General features: G+C 45.3%; 1 protein-coding gene across 1 annotated transcript; it reads left to right on the forward strand.

Moving 5' to 3' along the window:
• The first annotated feature begins 6,247 nt into the window (after window positions 1–6,247).
• Window positions 6,248–8,104, forward strand: LOC137626024 (collagen alpha-2(I) chain-like). Its single transcript, XM_068357109.1, has one exon. The coding sequence runs from the start codon at window positions 6,248–6,250 to the stop codon at window positions 8,102–8,104; it is 1,857 nt and encodes a 618-aa protein (XP_068213210.1).
• The last annotated feature ends 8,601 nt before the right edge of the window (window positions 8,105–16,705 follow it).

Here is a 16,705-nt window from a genome sequence, read left to right on the forward strand (position 1 = left end):
AGTGCCTTGATACTGGGTATCACTATGCCTCGATACAGGGTCTTACATCGCCTTAATACCGGGTCTGACAGTTCCTCTATACGGGTTCTTACATCGCCTCAATACTGTCTCATAGTGCATCGATACTGGCTCTCCTACTGCCTTGATATGGGATCTTACATTGCCTCAATACCGGGTCTCACAGTGCCTCTATACGGGTTCTTACATCGCCCTAATACGGGGGTCTCATAGTGCCTCGATATATGGTCTCATAATGCCTCGATACAGGGTCTCACTGTGCCTCAATACAGGGTCTCACAGTGTCTCGGTAATGGGTCTCACCATGCCTCAATACGGGTTCTTACATCGCCACAATATGGAGTTACAGTGCCTCGATACTGGATCTCACCGTGCCTCAATACGGGATCTTACATTGCCTCAATATGGGGTCTCACAGTGCCTCTATTGGACCTCACCATGCTTTAGATATGGGTTTTTACATCGCCTCAATACGAGGTCTCACAGTGCCTTGTTGTGTGGTCTCAGTGCCTCTATACGGGGTCTCACAGTGCCTCAATACTGTTTTTCACCGTGCTTAGATATGGGTTCTTTCATCGCCTCAATACGGGGTCTCACCATGCCTCAATACGGGATCTTAGTTCTTCGATACTAGGTCTCGCTGTGCCTCGATACGGGTTCTTACATCGCCTCAATATTGGGTCTCAGTGCCTCGATACTGGGTCTCATAGTGCCTCAATACTGGGTCTCACCATGCCTCAATACGGGTTCTTACATTGTCTTAATGCGGGGTCTCACCATGCCCTGATACATGTTCTTACATAGCCTCAATATGGTGTCTCACAGTGCCTCGATACTGGGTTTCATCATGCCTCGATACGGCTTCTTACGTCTCCTCAATAACGGGGTCTCACTGTGCATCCATATGGAATCTTACTGTGCCTCGATACAGGACCTTGGATCGCCTCAACATGGGGTCTCACAGTGCCTCAATACGGGTTCTTATCTCTTCAATACTGGGCCTCACAGTGCCTCGATATACGGTCTCACAGTGCCTTGTTATGAGGTCTCACAGTGCCTCGATACTGGGTCTTGCATCGCCTCGATATGGGGTCTCAGTATCGATATGCACGATCCCACACAGCTTACATGCACAGTCTCATTGTGCCTTGATGTGCTGTCTCTTGGTGCCTCATTGCGCAGTCTCAGTGCCTTGATATGTGGTCTTGCAGTGCCACAATACGCGGCCACACAGTACCTCGACACGCCGACTTTTACAATCTATAATGTGCAGTCTTGCAGTGCTTCGGTACATTGTCACACAGTACCTTGACACGAGGACTCTCTGTGCCTCTACGAGAGAACTCTGTACCTCGCCGGTCTCTGGACGTACCGACCGCCGCTCTCTGGGCGTCCCCACAGGCGGCAGCTACAGCGGCGGCGGCGGACTCCGGGCACCCCGTTGGCCGGGCTGCGAATTTTTTTTTCCCAAACAGGAGTTCAGATTGGGGCAGGGCGTCGTGCAGAGAAAACAGATTTAAAGGGTAACTCCTTCATTATGGATGCGTTAAGATTTGATGGGCAACTAGCTCATTAAAGATGTCATTAGCTTAATTCATAAAGACCTGAAATTTATATACAGCTTGATAACAATGATATTAGAATATACAAAAACATCGCAGGGATATTTTGTCTGCTTTCGCAAAAAGAGCGTAGTATTGTATGTTTATCCGTTTGATGTCTTTGAAGAGAAGTAGGTATAAGCTATGCAAAGATAGGCAAATACAAATATTAATCGAATTGAAAACATCGCAAGGTAAGAAGAGTAAGATAGTCACAAAAGAATACATAACAATATTGGCATGGCATTGCAGCAATAAACATCTTTTTTAAGAGAAAATAAATGTTAAACTTTCTCATGTAGCTAACATAAATCACTTATATTATAGAATGTAATATTATGCAATGTAACTAATATATATATATATATATATATATATATATATATATATATATATATGTATATGTATATGTATATGTATATGTATATGTATATGTATATGTATATGTATATGTATATGTATATGTATATGTATATGTATATGTATATGTATATTGGATCCTATCAATAGAATGACATAACAAAAGTGACAAAAATAGTCATTAAAGAAGTGTCATATCAGAGGATATTTATGGGATAATAAGACTTTCCTCTTAACAACGTTTGTTTGCCGTCTGTCTGATACGAAGACTTACATATATAAATATGATATCTGAACGTTTATGTTTGAAATGTAAAAGTAGATAAAAATCTACGTTTAATAACTTCATTATCATTAAATACGCAAAAATACTTAAAACATCTACATGTATTTTTAAAATGTAGCCGATAAAAAAAAAGAACACTCAACATTCAAAATGTTCATCGTCCTAAAATATAAGTTCTGAGCAATTCCTCGAATATCATCATTTATTGAGACTACTTTCTTTTCCCTTAAAACTGTTGCGAGTTTATTTTCTCTGAGTTTGCTCCCACTTCCTTTTCCTCCCATAAATACCTGAACTTAAACCTTGTACCTCTTGGACTGTGTGATGGTTTTTCTTTAATGAAGTCTCGAATCATCTTGTAAACTCCCATATGGTATCCTCCAACGATTGTCTCGAATCTCCTGTGCCAAATCTATACATTACTTTTTGGTCTTGGGAGATTGCATTCTAGCATGTGATAAATTCCCTACCACACTTGGATCAAATCTTGGGGATGGGATACAACTTACTTTTACCAGTTACGTTTTAGTAACGGCAACGTCAATCATTGTGTTTAAGAGTATCATTAACTCAATTACCAATGTAACAGTTACATGTTAAGTTCTGTCACTTTTCTTATGCCACTCTTAGTGCACGATCATATATATGGCTATATTTGTTGCTGTTTCTCTCTTTCTCTCTCTCTCTCTCTCTCTCTCTCTCTCTCTCTCTCTCTCTCTCTCTCTCTCTCTCTCTCTCTCTCTCTCTCTCTCTCTCTCTCATAAATTTGGTTTTTGGAATTAAGCAAACATCACATTGTGTGTATATGTGTATATATATATATATATATATATATATATATATATATATATATATATATATATATTTATATATATACATTATATATATTAAATATATATATATATATGTATATATAATAAATATATAAATATTTAAATATTTAAATAGTCTCAACTAACCTTTTGAATTTGAAAGCTTATATACTCTATTTTCTTTATTTTGGTGTGTTTTTGTAACATAAAAAGAACTTAAGGCGTCCTTTTATATAATCCAAAATGTAATCCATACACTTCTTTTTCCTACCAAAATTTATTTTAGAGCTATTGTGGTTAATCTTCATTTGTTCCAACACAGGGTACTTACCTAGAGTTACTGGTAACTCTACCCTAACCGACCAGCTTTTTGTGTAGTTTACCCTATTCCCGTTTTCTAAGGGGCTAACCTCAGGCGAAGTGAAACGCGCCCTGAGGCGACCCGGGGTCGGAGAGCGTGCAAGCTCAGGTCGTCTCCTCAGTAAGTTTCTGGTCGCGACGTGATTATCATCTCGCCGCGCTCTCTCTTACCCTGTGCGACCCTGTGTGTCCCCCGACCCTTTGTGTCTACCACACGCTACCCACGTGTTCATTTCCTTACCCTTTCCTTTGTATCCCTGTGTCTCTTGGTGACTTAGTGTTGTGTTATGGAGCAGCCTCGTCGTTGCCCTGGGCCTGTGGCCGGGAAATCTTGTGGGGCTTTCCTTTCTAAGCCCGAAGTGGATCCCCACTCTTTGTGTTCGACGTGTAGGGGCAAAGTGTGTTCCCCTACCTCCACGTGTCCGGAGTGCGAGTCCTGGAGTGAGATCCAGTGGGTGCTCTTCCGCACCAAAAAGAAGAAAGCGGCTAAGAAGTCTCCCAAGAAGGCCAACGTGTCTTCTCCTTTGGTTTCCCCAGGCGCCTCGTCAGATCTGGGCTCTCTTCCTGCTTCCCCTACCCAGGGTAGGGGACGAGGTAAGTTCTTTGCGGGGAAGAGGCCCATTCCCCTTCCCCAAGAGTCTGATATACCTGTGGACGGGAATTCTGGTGTTGTGCAGGCATGTGTGGGGCCTTAGGGAAGTGCGGGAGTATGCGTGGGAGACGAGGTCCTGGTGCCTACAGGTCCTGTCTTCACTGTAGATCCTATGTGGGGGAAGTCAGGTGTTAATACTTCCCCAGAGCCGTGGATGTATGTTTCAGGTGCTTCAGCTGCCGGGGGAGACGCCGAGAAAGGAAGCTCATCTAATTCAGACCCCTCCGCATGGGAGGCGCCAAGGACTCCCTTCAGGTCGCCCTTGAGAAGGAAAGAAGACTTCGAGCAATGGTTCGGCCACAAGAGGTTTACTCGGTCTCCCCCCGCACCCCCTTCTACGCTCCCGCCCGTGTTTCTTCAACCCCGACACCAGAGAAGGGACGTGGAGTCCACCCTGCGGTGTTGGACGTTTCAGGCAGTTCGGTGAATTCCTCCTCCTCCTCATCGTCATCCGCGTCATCGGACTCTTCTTCGTCGGAGGACGATAACGGCAAGTCTACGAAGAGGAAGCGGGAGAAGTCCCGGAAGAAGAAGAAGTCCCGCTCCCGTTCCGGAAAAAGAAAGGAGTCCAAGTCCTCCAAGAAGAAGGCTAAAAGAAGTAAGTCGAAGGAGTGGGTGAGCATCACGGTACCCCGAAGTGAGCTGTTTAGGGTTACCACAGCCGCGGCCTCTTTTGGGTGGCTCCCTAGAGCCTCTTCGCCTCTGTCTCACCCATCGTCCTCCTCCTTCAGACCAGATTTACGTCAGGGGTGGTCCAACCAAGCCCCCCGTGACGAATCTAATCCAGTGAAGGCCTCCGCTTCTTCTTCCCAACAGAAGGACACGCTACGTCGGACGGAAGGCATGGCGTCGACCACGGGCACCTTGGGGGACTTCCTTAAGCACCAAGGGCCCCCGTCGGTCCGCCTGAGTCTCTCAGCCACGGAGTCTCCCGCAGGCCAAGGTAATCCCATGACGGATACCCTCGCCCACACAGAGCAGCCCGTGCCACGGGCAGACCCGTCCAGCGATGCCCCTCCCACCGCCACGGAGGGTACCCGTGCGGAGGAACTGGTGACGGAGGCCCTGGTGGAAAGGGGGGAGTTCTCGTCTGACGACATCTCCTCTTACCATAATGTACTGGCCCTGATAAGACGCCACCACCGTCTTGACGAGCCCAAGCTCTCGGCGGAACAGGCCTGGCTCTCCGGACTGACTAGGTTGGTGGAAAGTCCAGTACAGCAGAAACCTTCCTTAGCTCTCCCTCTAGCTCCTGATGTCAAGCTGGGGATGGAGCACATAGATAGGTACCTGGCAGGTCTAGCTGATGCCCCTAGAAGTCAGAGTTCCTCGAAATTGATGCCGGGACTGAAAACTCAGAAGAGGTTTTACGTGCCAGAGGGTCGTCGTGGAGGGCCCCGCGCAGTGGAAGCAGCAGTGACCTCTTTGAACCAAGGAGCCGCAGAGGACAAGGCGTCCACGGCCCCCGTTTGCTTTTCCCCGACGGAGACCTCCATGAGGGAGGACATGGCTCAAGACCTGGTATACGTATCCTCCTGGTTAGACTGGTGGGCCTGCACCTTGGTAGGGTTTAAAGCATCACATGATCTCTCCCTTCCTGAAAATCAGTCCTTGTTGAAAGACCTAATTAGTTCAGGGGGCAAGGCCCTCAAGTTTTTGTCTTCCCAATCTCTCTCGATGGCCACAATCTGGGTTCTGCGAAAGAGAGAGACAGTCCTCAGCAAGATTATAAGGAAGTTGCCGGACAGGGAGGCAAGGAAGTTAAGGAATTCCTCAGTATGGGATGAATCCATCTCTCCCCTCAAGATGGTGGAAGACGCCATGGAGAGGGTAAGGAAGATGAAGGACTTAGAACATAGGCCTTCCCCCATGAGGCGGCCAGTGCATAGGAGACCATCAGTGGACGTCCCTCACTCCTCCCAGTCACCACCTACGCAACCTCGAAGAGACTCTCCTTCGACACCTTGGCTACAAGCCTCGCAGCCCCCCCCCCCCCCCCCGTAGGGATAACACGGCACCTCAGTCAGCCTTTAGACCTTCCTACAGTAACTCAAGGAGGGGTCGGTCCGGCCGCTCCTCCAGAAGGAGGTAGGAGATGAGGCCCCCTACTCCTGCAGGAGCCTCAAGTAGGGGGATGCCTCAGACACTCTAGGCAAGCATGGCGGGATTTCGGTGCGGATCCCTGGACAGTGGCCTTCCTGAAGGAAGGCTACAGGCTTCCCTTCCTGACGGAACCTCCCCTACTCATCCCAGCTCAGAGGGCCGAGTGGTTAATTCCCAAAGACCCCTTGAAACGGGCGGCGCTGCAGGAACAGGTGTCATCCATGATCGCCAAGGGAGCATTGGAATCAGTGGAGAACCCCGGCCCGGGGTTCTACAGCAGGCTCTTCCTTGTGGAGAAAGCAACAGGAGGGTGGAGGCCGGTCATAGACCTCTCAGCCCTCAACAAGTTTGTCGCAAAGACGGACTTCAAGATGGACACGCTGAAGACAGTACTGGCGGCCTTGAGGGAGGGAGATTTCCTAATGTCCCTCGACCTCAAGGACGCTTGCTTTCAAATCCCCGTGCACCCCTCCAGCAGGAAGTTCCTCAGGATAAAGTGGGAGTCCCAAGTCCTTCAGTTCAAAACCCTTTGCTTCGGTCTGTCGACGGCTCCTCAGGTGTTCACGAGGGTATTCACGACGGTCTCGGTATGGGCGCACGAGCAGGGTATCCGACTGATCAGATACCTGGACAATTGGTTGCTTCTTTCAGCCTCATAGGAAGAACTGAGGGAGAAAGGCGTGAAGTTGCTCGGGCTCTGCAAGGAATTGGGGATCACGATCAATTGGGAGAAATCCCAGTTGAATCCCAACACCAGGATGACCTACTTGGGGATGGTCCTGGACACCCGGTTAGTGAGAGCCTTCCCCTCAGTGGAGGGGTTAGAGAATCTGGAACGAATTCTGCAACCCTTCCTGACGGACCAGCCCAGGACGGCCAAGGATTGGCAGAAACTGATAGGGCACCTGGTATCGTTGGAGAAGTTAGTACCGCAGGGGAGGCTCAAACTCCGGGTGGTTCAATGGAACCTGAAGGTGGTGTGGACCCAGGGAAGGGAACCCCACACAGTAGTGCCAGTCTTCCCGGAAACAAAGGACGTCCTGCAATGGTGGAACGACAGGTCGAATACAGGGAAAGGAATGCCCTTCGCACCAGACCCTCCGGAGATGCTGTTGTTCACGGACACATCGAAGGAAGGGTGGGGAGCGCACCTGCTGGGAAAATCGACAAGAGGCAAATGGTCCAGCGAGGAGGCGGCACGACACATAAACATTCTGGAGATGGTGGCCGTGTTGAAAGCATGTCGGGAATTCGTTTATCTCCTCCGAGGAAACACCATGGCGTTGATGTGCGACAACGCCACGGTAGTGGCCTACGTAAAGAAGCAAGGGGGCCTAAAATCAAAAGAGCTATGCGCCCTAGCGACGGAACTGTTGGAATGGGCGGCAAAGGAAGGGATCGAAATGACAGCAAGATTCATCCTAGGAAAGAGAAACGTGCTGGCAGACGGCCTCAGCAGGGTGGGTCAAGTGATAGGCTCAGAATGGACCCTACACCCGGAGGTAGCTCGGGCAGTCATCCTGAAGTGGGGCTCCCCAGTGATAGACATGTTCGCCACACGTCTGAACGCCCAGCTTCCCGTGTTCTGTTCTCCAGTCCCAGAGCCGTCAGCAGCGTTCAAGGATGCCTTCCAACATCCTTGGGACAACCTCGATGTTTATGCCTTCCCTCCCTTCGGGTTGATCAGACAAGTGCTAAACAGAGTGAGGTTGGCGACCAACATGACGATGACTTTGGTAGCGCCTTGGTGGCCGGAGAGAGAGTGGTTCGCAGACCTAAAAGAATTAGCTCTCCTTCCTCCTTGGCCGCTCCCAGACAGGCCAGATCTGCTCCGTCAACCTCACTTTTACAGGTGGCACGAAAACCCTCGATCCCTCCGCCTTACGCGTGGAGGTTATCGAGAAGCTCCTGAAGAAGGAATGTTACTCATCAAGGACCGCGACAAAGATGTCAGGCTACCTAAGGCGTTCCTCGACGGCAGTCTACCAAGCGAAATGGGCGGTCTTCGCGAAATGGTGTGCTTCCAGAGATATCAGACCTTTAAGGGCGTCCATTTATGACATAGCAGACTTTTTGGTATACCTTAGGGACGATGTGGGCTCGTCTATTCCGGCCGTTAAAGGAGTGCGTGCAGCATTGGGACAGGTCTTCCTCCTTAAGGGTATTGACTTGGGAGCCTCCCGACATATCTCGATGCTCATCCGAAAATTTGAGCAGTCATGTCCCCCCCAGGAAGCCCTGTCTGAGCCTCCCTTTGAACCGCTCAAGGACTCCTTAGACAGGGAACTCACCCTCAAAACAGTCTTCTTCTTAGCCCTGGCCTCAGCGAAGAGAGTTAGTGAGTTGCACGGGCTCTCTTACGAGGTCTCACACTCGAAAGGATGGCGAGAGGCTTCCTTTAAATTCGTCCCTAGTTTTGTGGCCAAAACACAGAACCCAGCTTGTTGGGATCCTCGGTTCGAGGGCTTTTCAGTACCAGCCATCCCTCGGTCAGACAACCCAAAGGACTTACTCTTATGTCCCGTGAGAGCAGTAAGAAAGTACCTGGAGAGGACTGCAAAATTCCGCCCAGAGATCAAGAATTTATTCGTCTCGGCTGGCCGGATAAAGAAACCAGTTTCTAAGAATTCAATCTCCTTTTGGCTTCGCCAAGTGATAAAGAGAGCCTACGAGGCCTCCGGAACCTTGCTCTCAGGTAAACCAAGACCTCATGATATTAGGGGTCTTAGTACCTCTCTAGCCTTTGAAAAGAACATGGCTGTGGGCAAAATCCTGAAGGCGGGTTCTTGGTCCTGACAATCCACCTTCACGGAACACTACCTCAAGGATTGCTCAAGGAAATCCTTGGACGGTTTCTCCATTGGTCCAGTCATTTCGGCCCTTCAAGAGATCTAAGGTCATGGCTCCAGGGTAATCGGGGTTGTTAAGGCCAAGAGACACTTGTTCCTTCCTTATCTTTACCCCCTCCTATTCATCCTTCCCCTGGCCGGTATTCCCTGCGTGGAAGTACTCAGAAGACCTTAGCCACTAGAAGAAACGTCCTCTACAGGAATGCGTCTCGGAACTGGTTCGGACGAAGGTAAGCCATTTTAGACACTAAGTTAGTTTTTTGGATAGTTTCCCCTATTTCTCGTTCAGTTTTTCGTGTGGTCGGAAGAACCTAGCCTCCCTCGCGTGCCTCCAGCCTTCGGCCTCTTGTCCCTGCAGGACTCTCCCTCCTCCTAAAGTTTAAGTCTCCTAAGAAGGTAGTTCTAGGTAAGTACCCTGTGTTGGAACAAATCACAAATTTTTAAGTAATTTGTATTTTTCCTAACATACTTACCTAGAACTACCTTCGGGTTATGGCCCACCCAACCTTCCCCGAGGGACCTGCAGGGCCGAGGAGTACCTTTGCCGACGAAACTTACTGAGGAGACGACCTGAGCTTGCACGCTCTCCGACCCCGGGTCGCCTCAGGGCGCGTTTCACTCCGCCTGAGGTTAGCCCCTTAGAAAACGGGAATAGGGTAAACTACACAAAAAGCTGGTCGGTTAGGGTATATTTACCAGTAACTCCTAACAAGGTAGTTCTAGGTAAGTATGTTAGGAAAAATACAAATTACTTAAAAATTTGTGATTTTTTCGTCTCGTCCTATCATCCACTACACTTGCTAAATACCTTTCTGCTCTCTCTCCACTATTCCCAATCAATAAAAAATAATTTTTTCTCACTATTGCCAGTTAACACTCTTTGGGAATCGGAAAATTCCATCAATATAAACTAAATCTGGGATTTCTCACCAGTTGACAGCATTGGGGATAGAAAATCCACTGTGTGGTTCCACTGTTATACTTCTAATTAATCTCTACAATTTCTAGGACAGGCCTTACATTAATAGTGTGAACTGGCTGACGTAACATTTTCCTTTTACACTATATTATTATTATTATTATTATTATTATTTTTATTATTATTATTCGCTAAACTACAACCTTAGTTGCAAAAGCAGGATGCTATAAGCCTAGGGGCACCAACAGGGAAAATAGCCCAGTGAGGAAAGGAAACTAGGAAAAATAAAATATTTTAATAACAGTAACAAAAAAATAAATAAGACAGTAACAACATTAAAATAAATATTTCCATATAAACTATAAAAACTTTAACAAAACAAGAGGAAGAGAAATTAGATAGAATAGTGTACTTAAGCAAGAATTCTTAACCCAAGAGAGTGGAAGACCATGGTACCGAGGCTAAAGCCCTACCCAAGACTAGAAAACAATGGTTGGATTTTAGAGTCCTTCTCCTAGAAGAGCTGCTTACCATAGCTAAAGAGTCTCTTCTACCTTGCAAGAAGAAAGTAGCTACTGAACGTTTACAGTGCAGTAGTTAACCTCTTGGGTGAAGAAGGAATTGTTTGGTAATCTCAAGTGTTGTCAGGTGCATGAGGACAGAGGAGAATCTGTAAAGAATAGGCCACACTATGCGGTGTATCTGTAAGCAAAGGAAAAGTGAACCGTAACGAGAAAGAAGGATCCAATGTAGTACTGTCTGGCCAGTCAAAGGACCCCATAACTCTCCTGCGTTAGTACCTCACCGGGTGGCTGTACATTTGATATTATCTTTTTACACCGCACTTAAATATATTTTATATTTAACATTGGGTATTTTACATCATACTTTTAGCATTAACCTTTACGCCATATATTTAGCATTAACCTTTTACACCATGCATTTAACATCAACCTTTTACATCGTATATTTAACACTGACCTTCACCATGCATTCAAAATTAACCTTTTACACCATACAATTTCTACGCTTTCCACAGTATATACCTTTATGAATTGAACCCTGAACTTTTACAAATCTTTTGAAAGGACACAAACAGCATCTAGTACAGCATTCCTTTTTTAAACCTCTTCCCAACTGTTTCATGACACGATCGGTCAAATCACCATATCCTGATTGACCTTTGCTCCACTCTAATCAATGTTCATGCTCCATCAGTTGTAATTATCCAATTAAAAGTCACCGTTATACTGAGTAATGTCATACCTCCGTAATTTCTCCATTCAATCATTTCTCTCCCTTTCCTTTGAAGCGTTAAGTAGGTTTTTATTTCTCTTGAAAGACGGATTCAGACCGGTAAGTATCCAATTAATATTTACTGAGATTGACTCTTTAGAATTATTTCCTGGGAAGAGATAGATTCTGTAAGTGGGGAAAGAACGCTAGCCATTTATAGACTGACATTTTTGGTATAAAATATTAGAATTCAGTATTTTCAGTTTGTCAGGTGGTCGAACGTTAGCCATTTATAGACAGACGTGTTTGGTACAAAATATTAGAATTCAGTATTTTCAGTTTGTCAGGTGGTCGAACGTTAGCCATTTATAGACTGAGATGTTTGGTACAAAATATTAGAATCAGCATTTTCAGTTTGTCAGGTGGTCGACCGTTAGCCATTTATAGACTTGACTTGTTTGTTGCAATATTAAAATCAACATTTTCAGTTTATCAGGTAATCGAACGTTAGCTATTCATAGACTGACTTGTTTGTTACAAAATATTTAAACTAGTGTTCTGAGTTTCAGATGGCGGAACTTCAGCCATGTATAGACTGACCTGTTTGTTAAAAAATAATAAAATTGGCAAAGGTATGATCCAGAAATTAATTACGAAAGTCACCTTTTGTGCTCCAGTACATTGATATAGAAAAACTTATAAAATGGCATTTATATTTTTATTATTACTTGCTAGGCTATAACCCTGGTTGGAAAAGCAGGATGCTATGAGACCAGGGACTCCAACAGGGAAAATAGCACTCTGAGGAAAGGAAAAAGGGAAATATAAAATATTTTAAGAACAGTAACAAAATTAAGATAAGTATCTTTTGTATAAATTATGAATACTTTAACAAAAACAGGAGTAAGAGAAATAGGATAGAATAGTGGGCCCGAGTGTACCTTCAAACAAGAGAACTATAACCCAAGACAGTTGAAGAATATGGTACAAAGGCTATGGAACTACCCAAGACTACAATGGTTTGATTTTGGAGTGTCCTTTTCCTAGTCCATCAGTCGATAAATCACGTCATTGCTGGAGGTAATTACTCGAAATTTCATCTATTGAAATATTAAAAGAGAAACGGCGATGGATATTTATTTCCCTAACAAAGGTTTTGGCTTCGTTTAATTAATTACTTTTTTTTCACCTTCGTCTACAGCTTATAGCAGTTTGTTGGATGGATTCGGACACTGCCATCGGGAGGATTATGAGGAATTCCAAATCTATAGTTGTTGATATTTTTATTATTTTGGGTTTTTTTTCTTAGGGTGCTATTTTTAATGGAGAAATAATAGTTTTGATTATGAAAAAGTACACCACTCGCCAGTGGTCTTGCATTAGTAAAACACGCACATATACTTTATATGTATGTATGTATGTATGTATGTATGTATGTATGTATGTATGTATGTATGTATGTATGTATATATTATATTTATTATATAATGATATTTAGACTATACTACATAAATACCTATATATTTATAAATAGAAATAAGCTTTTAATTTATGAATATACTTTTATCGGTATATATATATTTGTATATAAATAATTTATATTCATATATTTATTTATGTATATGTATATATACACATTTATGTATTTAGATAGCTTATCTATATATATTTCTGTATGTATGTATATATATATATATATATATATATATATATATATATATATATATAATTTTTGATTAACTATGTATATATGTATGTATGTATGAATGTGTATATATACATAACTATAACTGTATGCCATATATAAACATAATTATGCATACGTGTATGTATGTGGGTGTCTGTGTGTGTGTATGCAATTTGGTTTCAATCTTTCACAAACATGAGAAGATGCTAATTAAACTAATTGGCACCCCAAATATTTTTCCTTCCCGAAAGCTCAAAAATCATCTTTCCATTGAAATTCATTCATTATGCGATAAATTGAGGGTCTCTCTCTCTCTCTCTCTCTCTCTCTCTCTCTCTCTCTCTCTCTCTCTCTCACTCTTATGGCCACGACATTCGTATGTGTCTGATTCTCCTCACGAGTTTCATTCCTTCACGGGATTAACATATTTGATTACTCGACTAACTCTCGGAAAATGCCAGCGTTTCTCTTCATCATCGCTGGGTGTCATCATCGCCTTCCGGAAATGGCTCGAGTTTTGACTTTTGCTTTTATGGTGTCGTGGGAGTTGAAGTTGATTATCTATTTCTGTAAAATAGATCCATGTAAATTCAGTTTCAATGAGATTTCTTTCTTGAGGATTTAGTATAGCTAAAAAGGCTACTTATGAGTTATTTTATGTAAATTGAGCTAGGTTATTTTTTTATAGAAATTTGAGTTGGGTAGACACTCGTAAAGCTTCGATTTTGGTAGAGCCTTGTGAAGGTTCGAGGTGGGTAGAGCCTTGTGAAGGTTCGAGGTGGGTAAACCCTAGTGAAGGTTCGAGGTGGGTAGGCCTTCGTAAAGGTTGGAGACTGGCAGACCATCGTAAAGATTCGAGTCGGGCAGAACATCGTAAAGATTCGAGTCGGGCAGACCATCGTAAAGATTCGAGTCGGGCAGACCATCGTAAAGATTCGAGTCGGGCAGACCATGACCATCGTAAAGATTCGAATCGGGCAGACCATGACCATCGTAAAGATTCGAGTCGGGCAGACCATGACCATCGTAAAGGTTCGAGACGGGCAGACCATCGTAAAAGTTCGAGTCGGGCAGATCATGACCATCGTAAAGATTCGAGTCGGGCAGACCATGACCATCGTAAAGGTTCGAGACGGGCAGACCATCGTAAAGGTTCGAGTCGGGCAGATCATGACCATCGTAAAGATTCGAGTCGGGCAGACCATGACCATCGTAAAGATTCGAATCGGGCAGACCATGACCATCGTAAAGATTCGAGTCGGGCAGACCATGACCATCGTAAAGGTTCGAGACGGGCAGACCATCGTAAAAGTTCGAGTCGGGCAGACCATGACCATCGTAAAGATTCGAGTCGGGCAGACCATGACCATCGTAAAGGTTCGAGTCGGGCAGACCATGACCATCGTAAAGGTTCGAGTCGGGCAGACCATGACCATCGTAAAGGTTCGAGTCGGGCAGACCATGACCATCGTAAAGATTCGAGTCGGGCAGACCATGACCATCGTAAAGATTCGAGTCGGGCAGACCATGACCATCGTAAAGATTCGAGTCGGGCAGACCATGACCATCGTAAAGATTCGAGTCGGGCAGACCATGACCATCGTAAAGATTCGAGTTGGGCAGACCATGACCATCGTAAAGGTTCAAGACAGGCAGACCATCGTAAAAGTTCGAGTCGGGCAGACCATGACCATCGTAAAGATTCAAGTTGGGCAGACCATGACCATCGTAAAGATTCGAGTTGGGCAGACCATGACCATCGTAAAGGTTCGAGACGGGCAGACCATCGTAAAAGTTAGTCGGGCAGACCATCGTAAAGGTTAGAGTCGGGCAGACCATGACCATCGTAAAGGTTCGAGACGGGCAGACCATCGTAAAAGTTCGAGTCGGGGAGACCATGACCATCGTAAAGATTAGAGTCGGGCAGACCATGACCATCGTAAAGATTCGAGTCGGGCAGACCATGACCATCGTAAAGGTTCGAGACGGGCAGACCATGACCATCTTAATGGTTCGAGACGGGCAGACCATCGTAAAAGTTAGAGTCGGGCAGACCATCGTAAAAGTTAGAGTCGGGCAGACCATCGTAAAAGTTAGAGTCGGGCAGACCATCGTAAAGGTTCGAGTCGGGCAGACCATCGTAAAGGTTCGAGTCGGGCAGACCATCGTAAAGGTTCGAGTCGGGCAGACCATCGTAAAGGTTCGAGTCGGGCAGACCATCGTAAAGGTTCGAGTCGGGCAGACCATCGTAAAGGTTCGAGTCGGGCAGACCATCGTAAAGGTTCGAGTCGGGCAGACCATCGTAAAGGTTCGAGTCGGGCAGACCATCGTAAAGGTTCGAGTCGGGCAGACCATCGTAAAGGTTCGAGTCGGGCAGACCATCGTAAAGGTTCGAGTCGGGCAGACCATCGTAAAGGTTCGAGTCGGGCAGACCATCGTAAAGGTTCGAGTCGGGCAGACCATCGTAAAGGTTCGAGACGGGCAGACCATCGTAAAAGTTCGAGTCGGGCAGACCATGACCATCGTAAAGATTCGAGTCGGGCAGACCATGACCATCGTAAAGATTCGAGTCGGGCAGACCATGACCATCGTAAAGATTCGAGTCGGGCAGACCATGACCATCGTAAAGATTCGAGTCGGGCAGACCATGACCATCGTAAAGATTCGAGTCGGGCAGACCATGACCATCGTAAAGATTCGAGTCGGGCAGACCATGACCATCGTAAAGATTCGAGTCGGGCAGACCATGACCATCGTAAAGATTCGAGTCGGGCAGACCATGACCATCGTAAAGATTCGAGTCGGGCAGACCATGACCATCGTAAAGATTCGAGTCGGGCAGACCATGACCATCGTAAAGATTCGAGTCGGGCAGACCATGACCATCGTAAAGGTTCGAGTCGGGCAGACCATGACCATCGTAAAGGTTCGAGTCGGGCAGACCATGACCATCGTAAAGGTTCGAGTCGGGCAGACCATGACCATCGTAAAGGTTTGAGACGGGCAGACCATCGTAAAAGTTCGAGTCGGGCAGACCATGACCATCGTAAAGTTTCGAGTCGGGCAGACCATGACCATCGTAAAGTTTCGAGTCGGGCAGACCATGACCATCGTAAAGGTTCGAGACGGGCAGACCATCGTAAAAGTTCGAGTCGGGCAGACCATCGTAAAAGTTCGAGTCGGGCAGACCATCGTAAAGGTTCGAGTCGGGCAGACCATCGTAAAGGTTAGAGTCGGGCAGACCCTCTAAAAGTATTCCACTCTTAATTCAAGTTTGTAACCCCGGAATCTCTTCGTAAAGGTTGAGCATTTTGTTATTTCTTTGTTTGAGGCGTAGACTTTTTCAAAGGTTGTGTTTGACTTAGTTTCATGAATCATGAATGGACTGGTCTGGTCTGATCTTCTCATATGTCTGAGTGGGAAATAAATTACAAATAATTATGAAAATGGTTTATGAAATATAAAAGTTCGAGGTCAGTACATCCACTTGTCTCTATTTTGGTACACAAAGCTAAGTTTTTTTTTTTTTTTTTTTTTTTTTTCTCTCCTGTAAGAGACTGCAACTGAATGTGAATATGATATGTTTTCATATGCCTGGAAAGTTGAATGATCTTTTTCTAAGTCTGTGAATCGAATATAGCGGAGATATTCTGTTGGTAAATAAACTCCCCTAATTCATTGTTAGGGCGTTTTGTTTTTCCACTTCACGTGCTTTGTAAAAGTTGAACTCTCTGTTGTTCCGCCATCATGGCACTCTAAATATGTTGCTGGAATTTCTGGTAGAGTCAATTTTAATCTAATTTGTCTGTAAATGACTGATCA

This window comes from Palaemon carinicauda, chromosome 33 (assembly GCF_036898095.1).
Source record: "Palaemon carinicauda isolate YSFRI2023 chromosome 33, ASM3689809v2, whole genome shotgun sequence".
In the NCBI taxonomy this organism is placed as follows: domain Eukaryota; kingdom Metazoa; phylum Arthropoda; class Malacostraca; order Decapoda; family Palaemonidae; genus Palaemon; species Palaemon carinicauda.

Coding starts and splice junctions, on each gene's coding strand:
- LOC137626024 (XM_068357109.1), top strand. CDS start 6,248: ATGGCGGGATTTCGGTGCGGATCCCTGGACAGTGGCCTTCCTGAAGGA.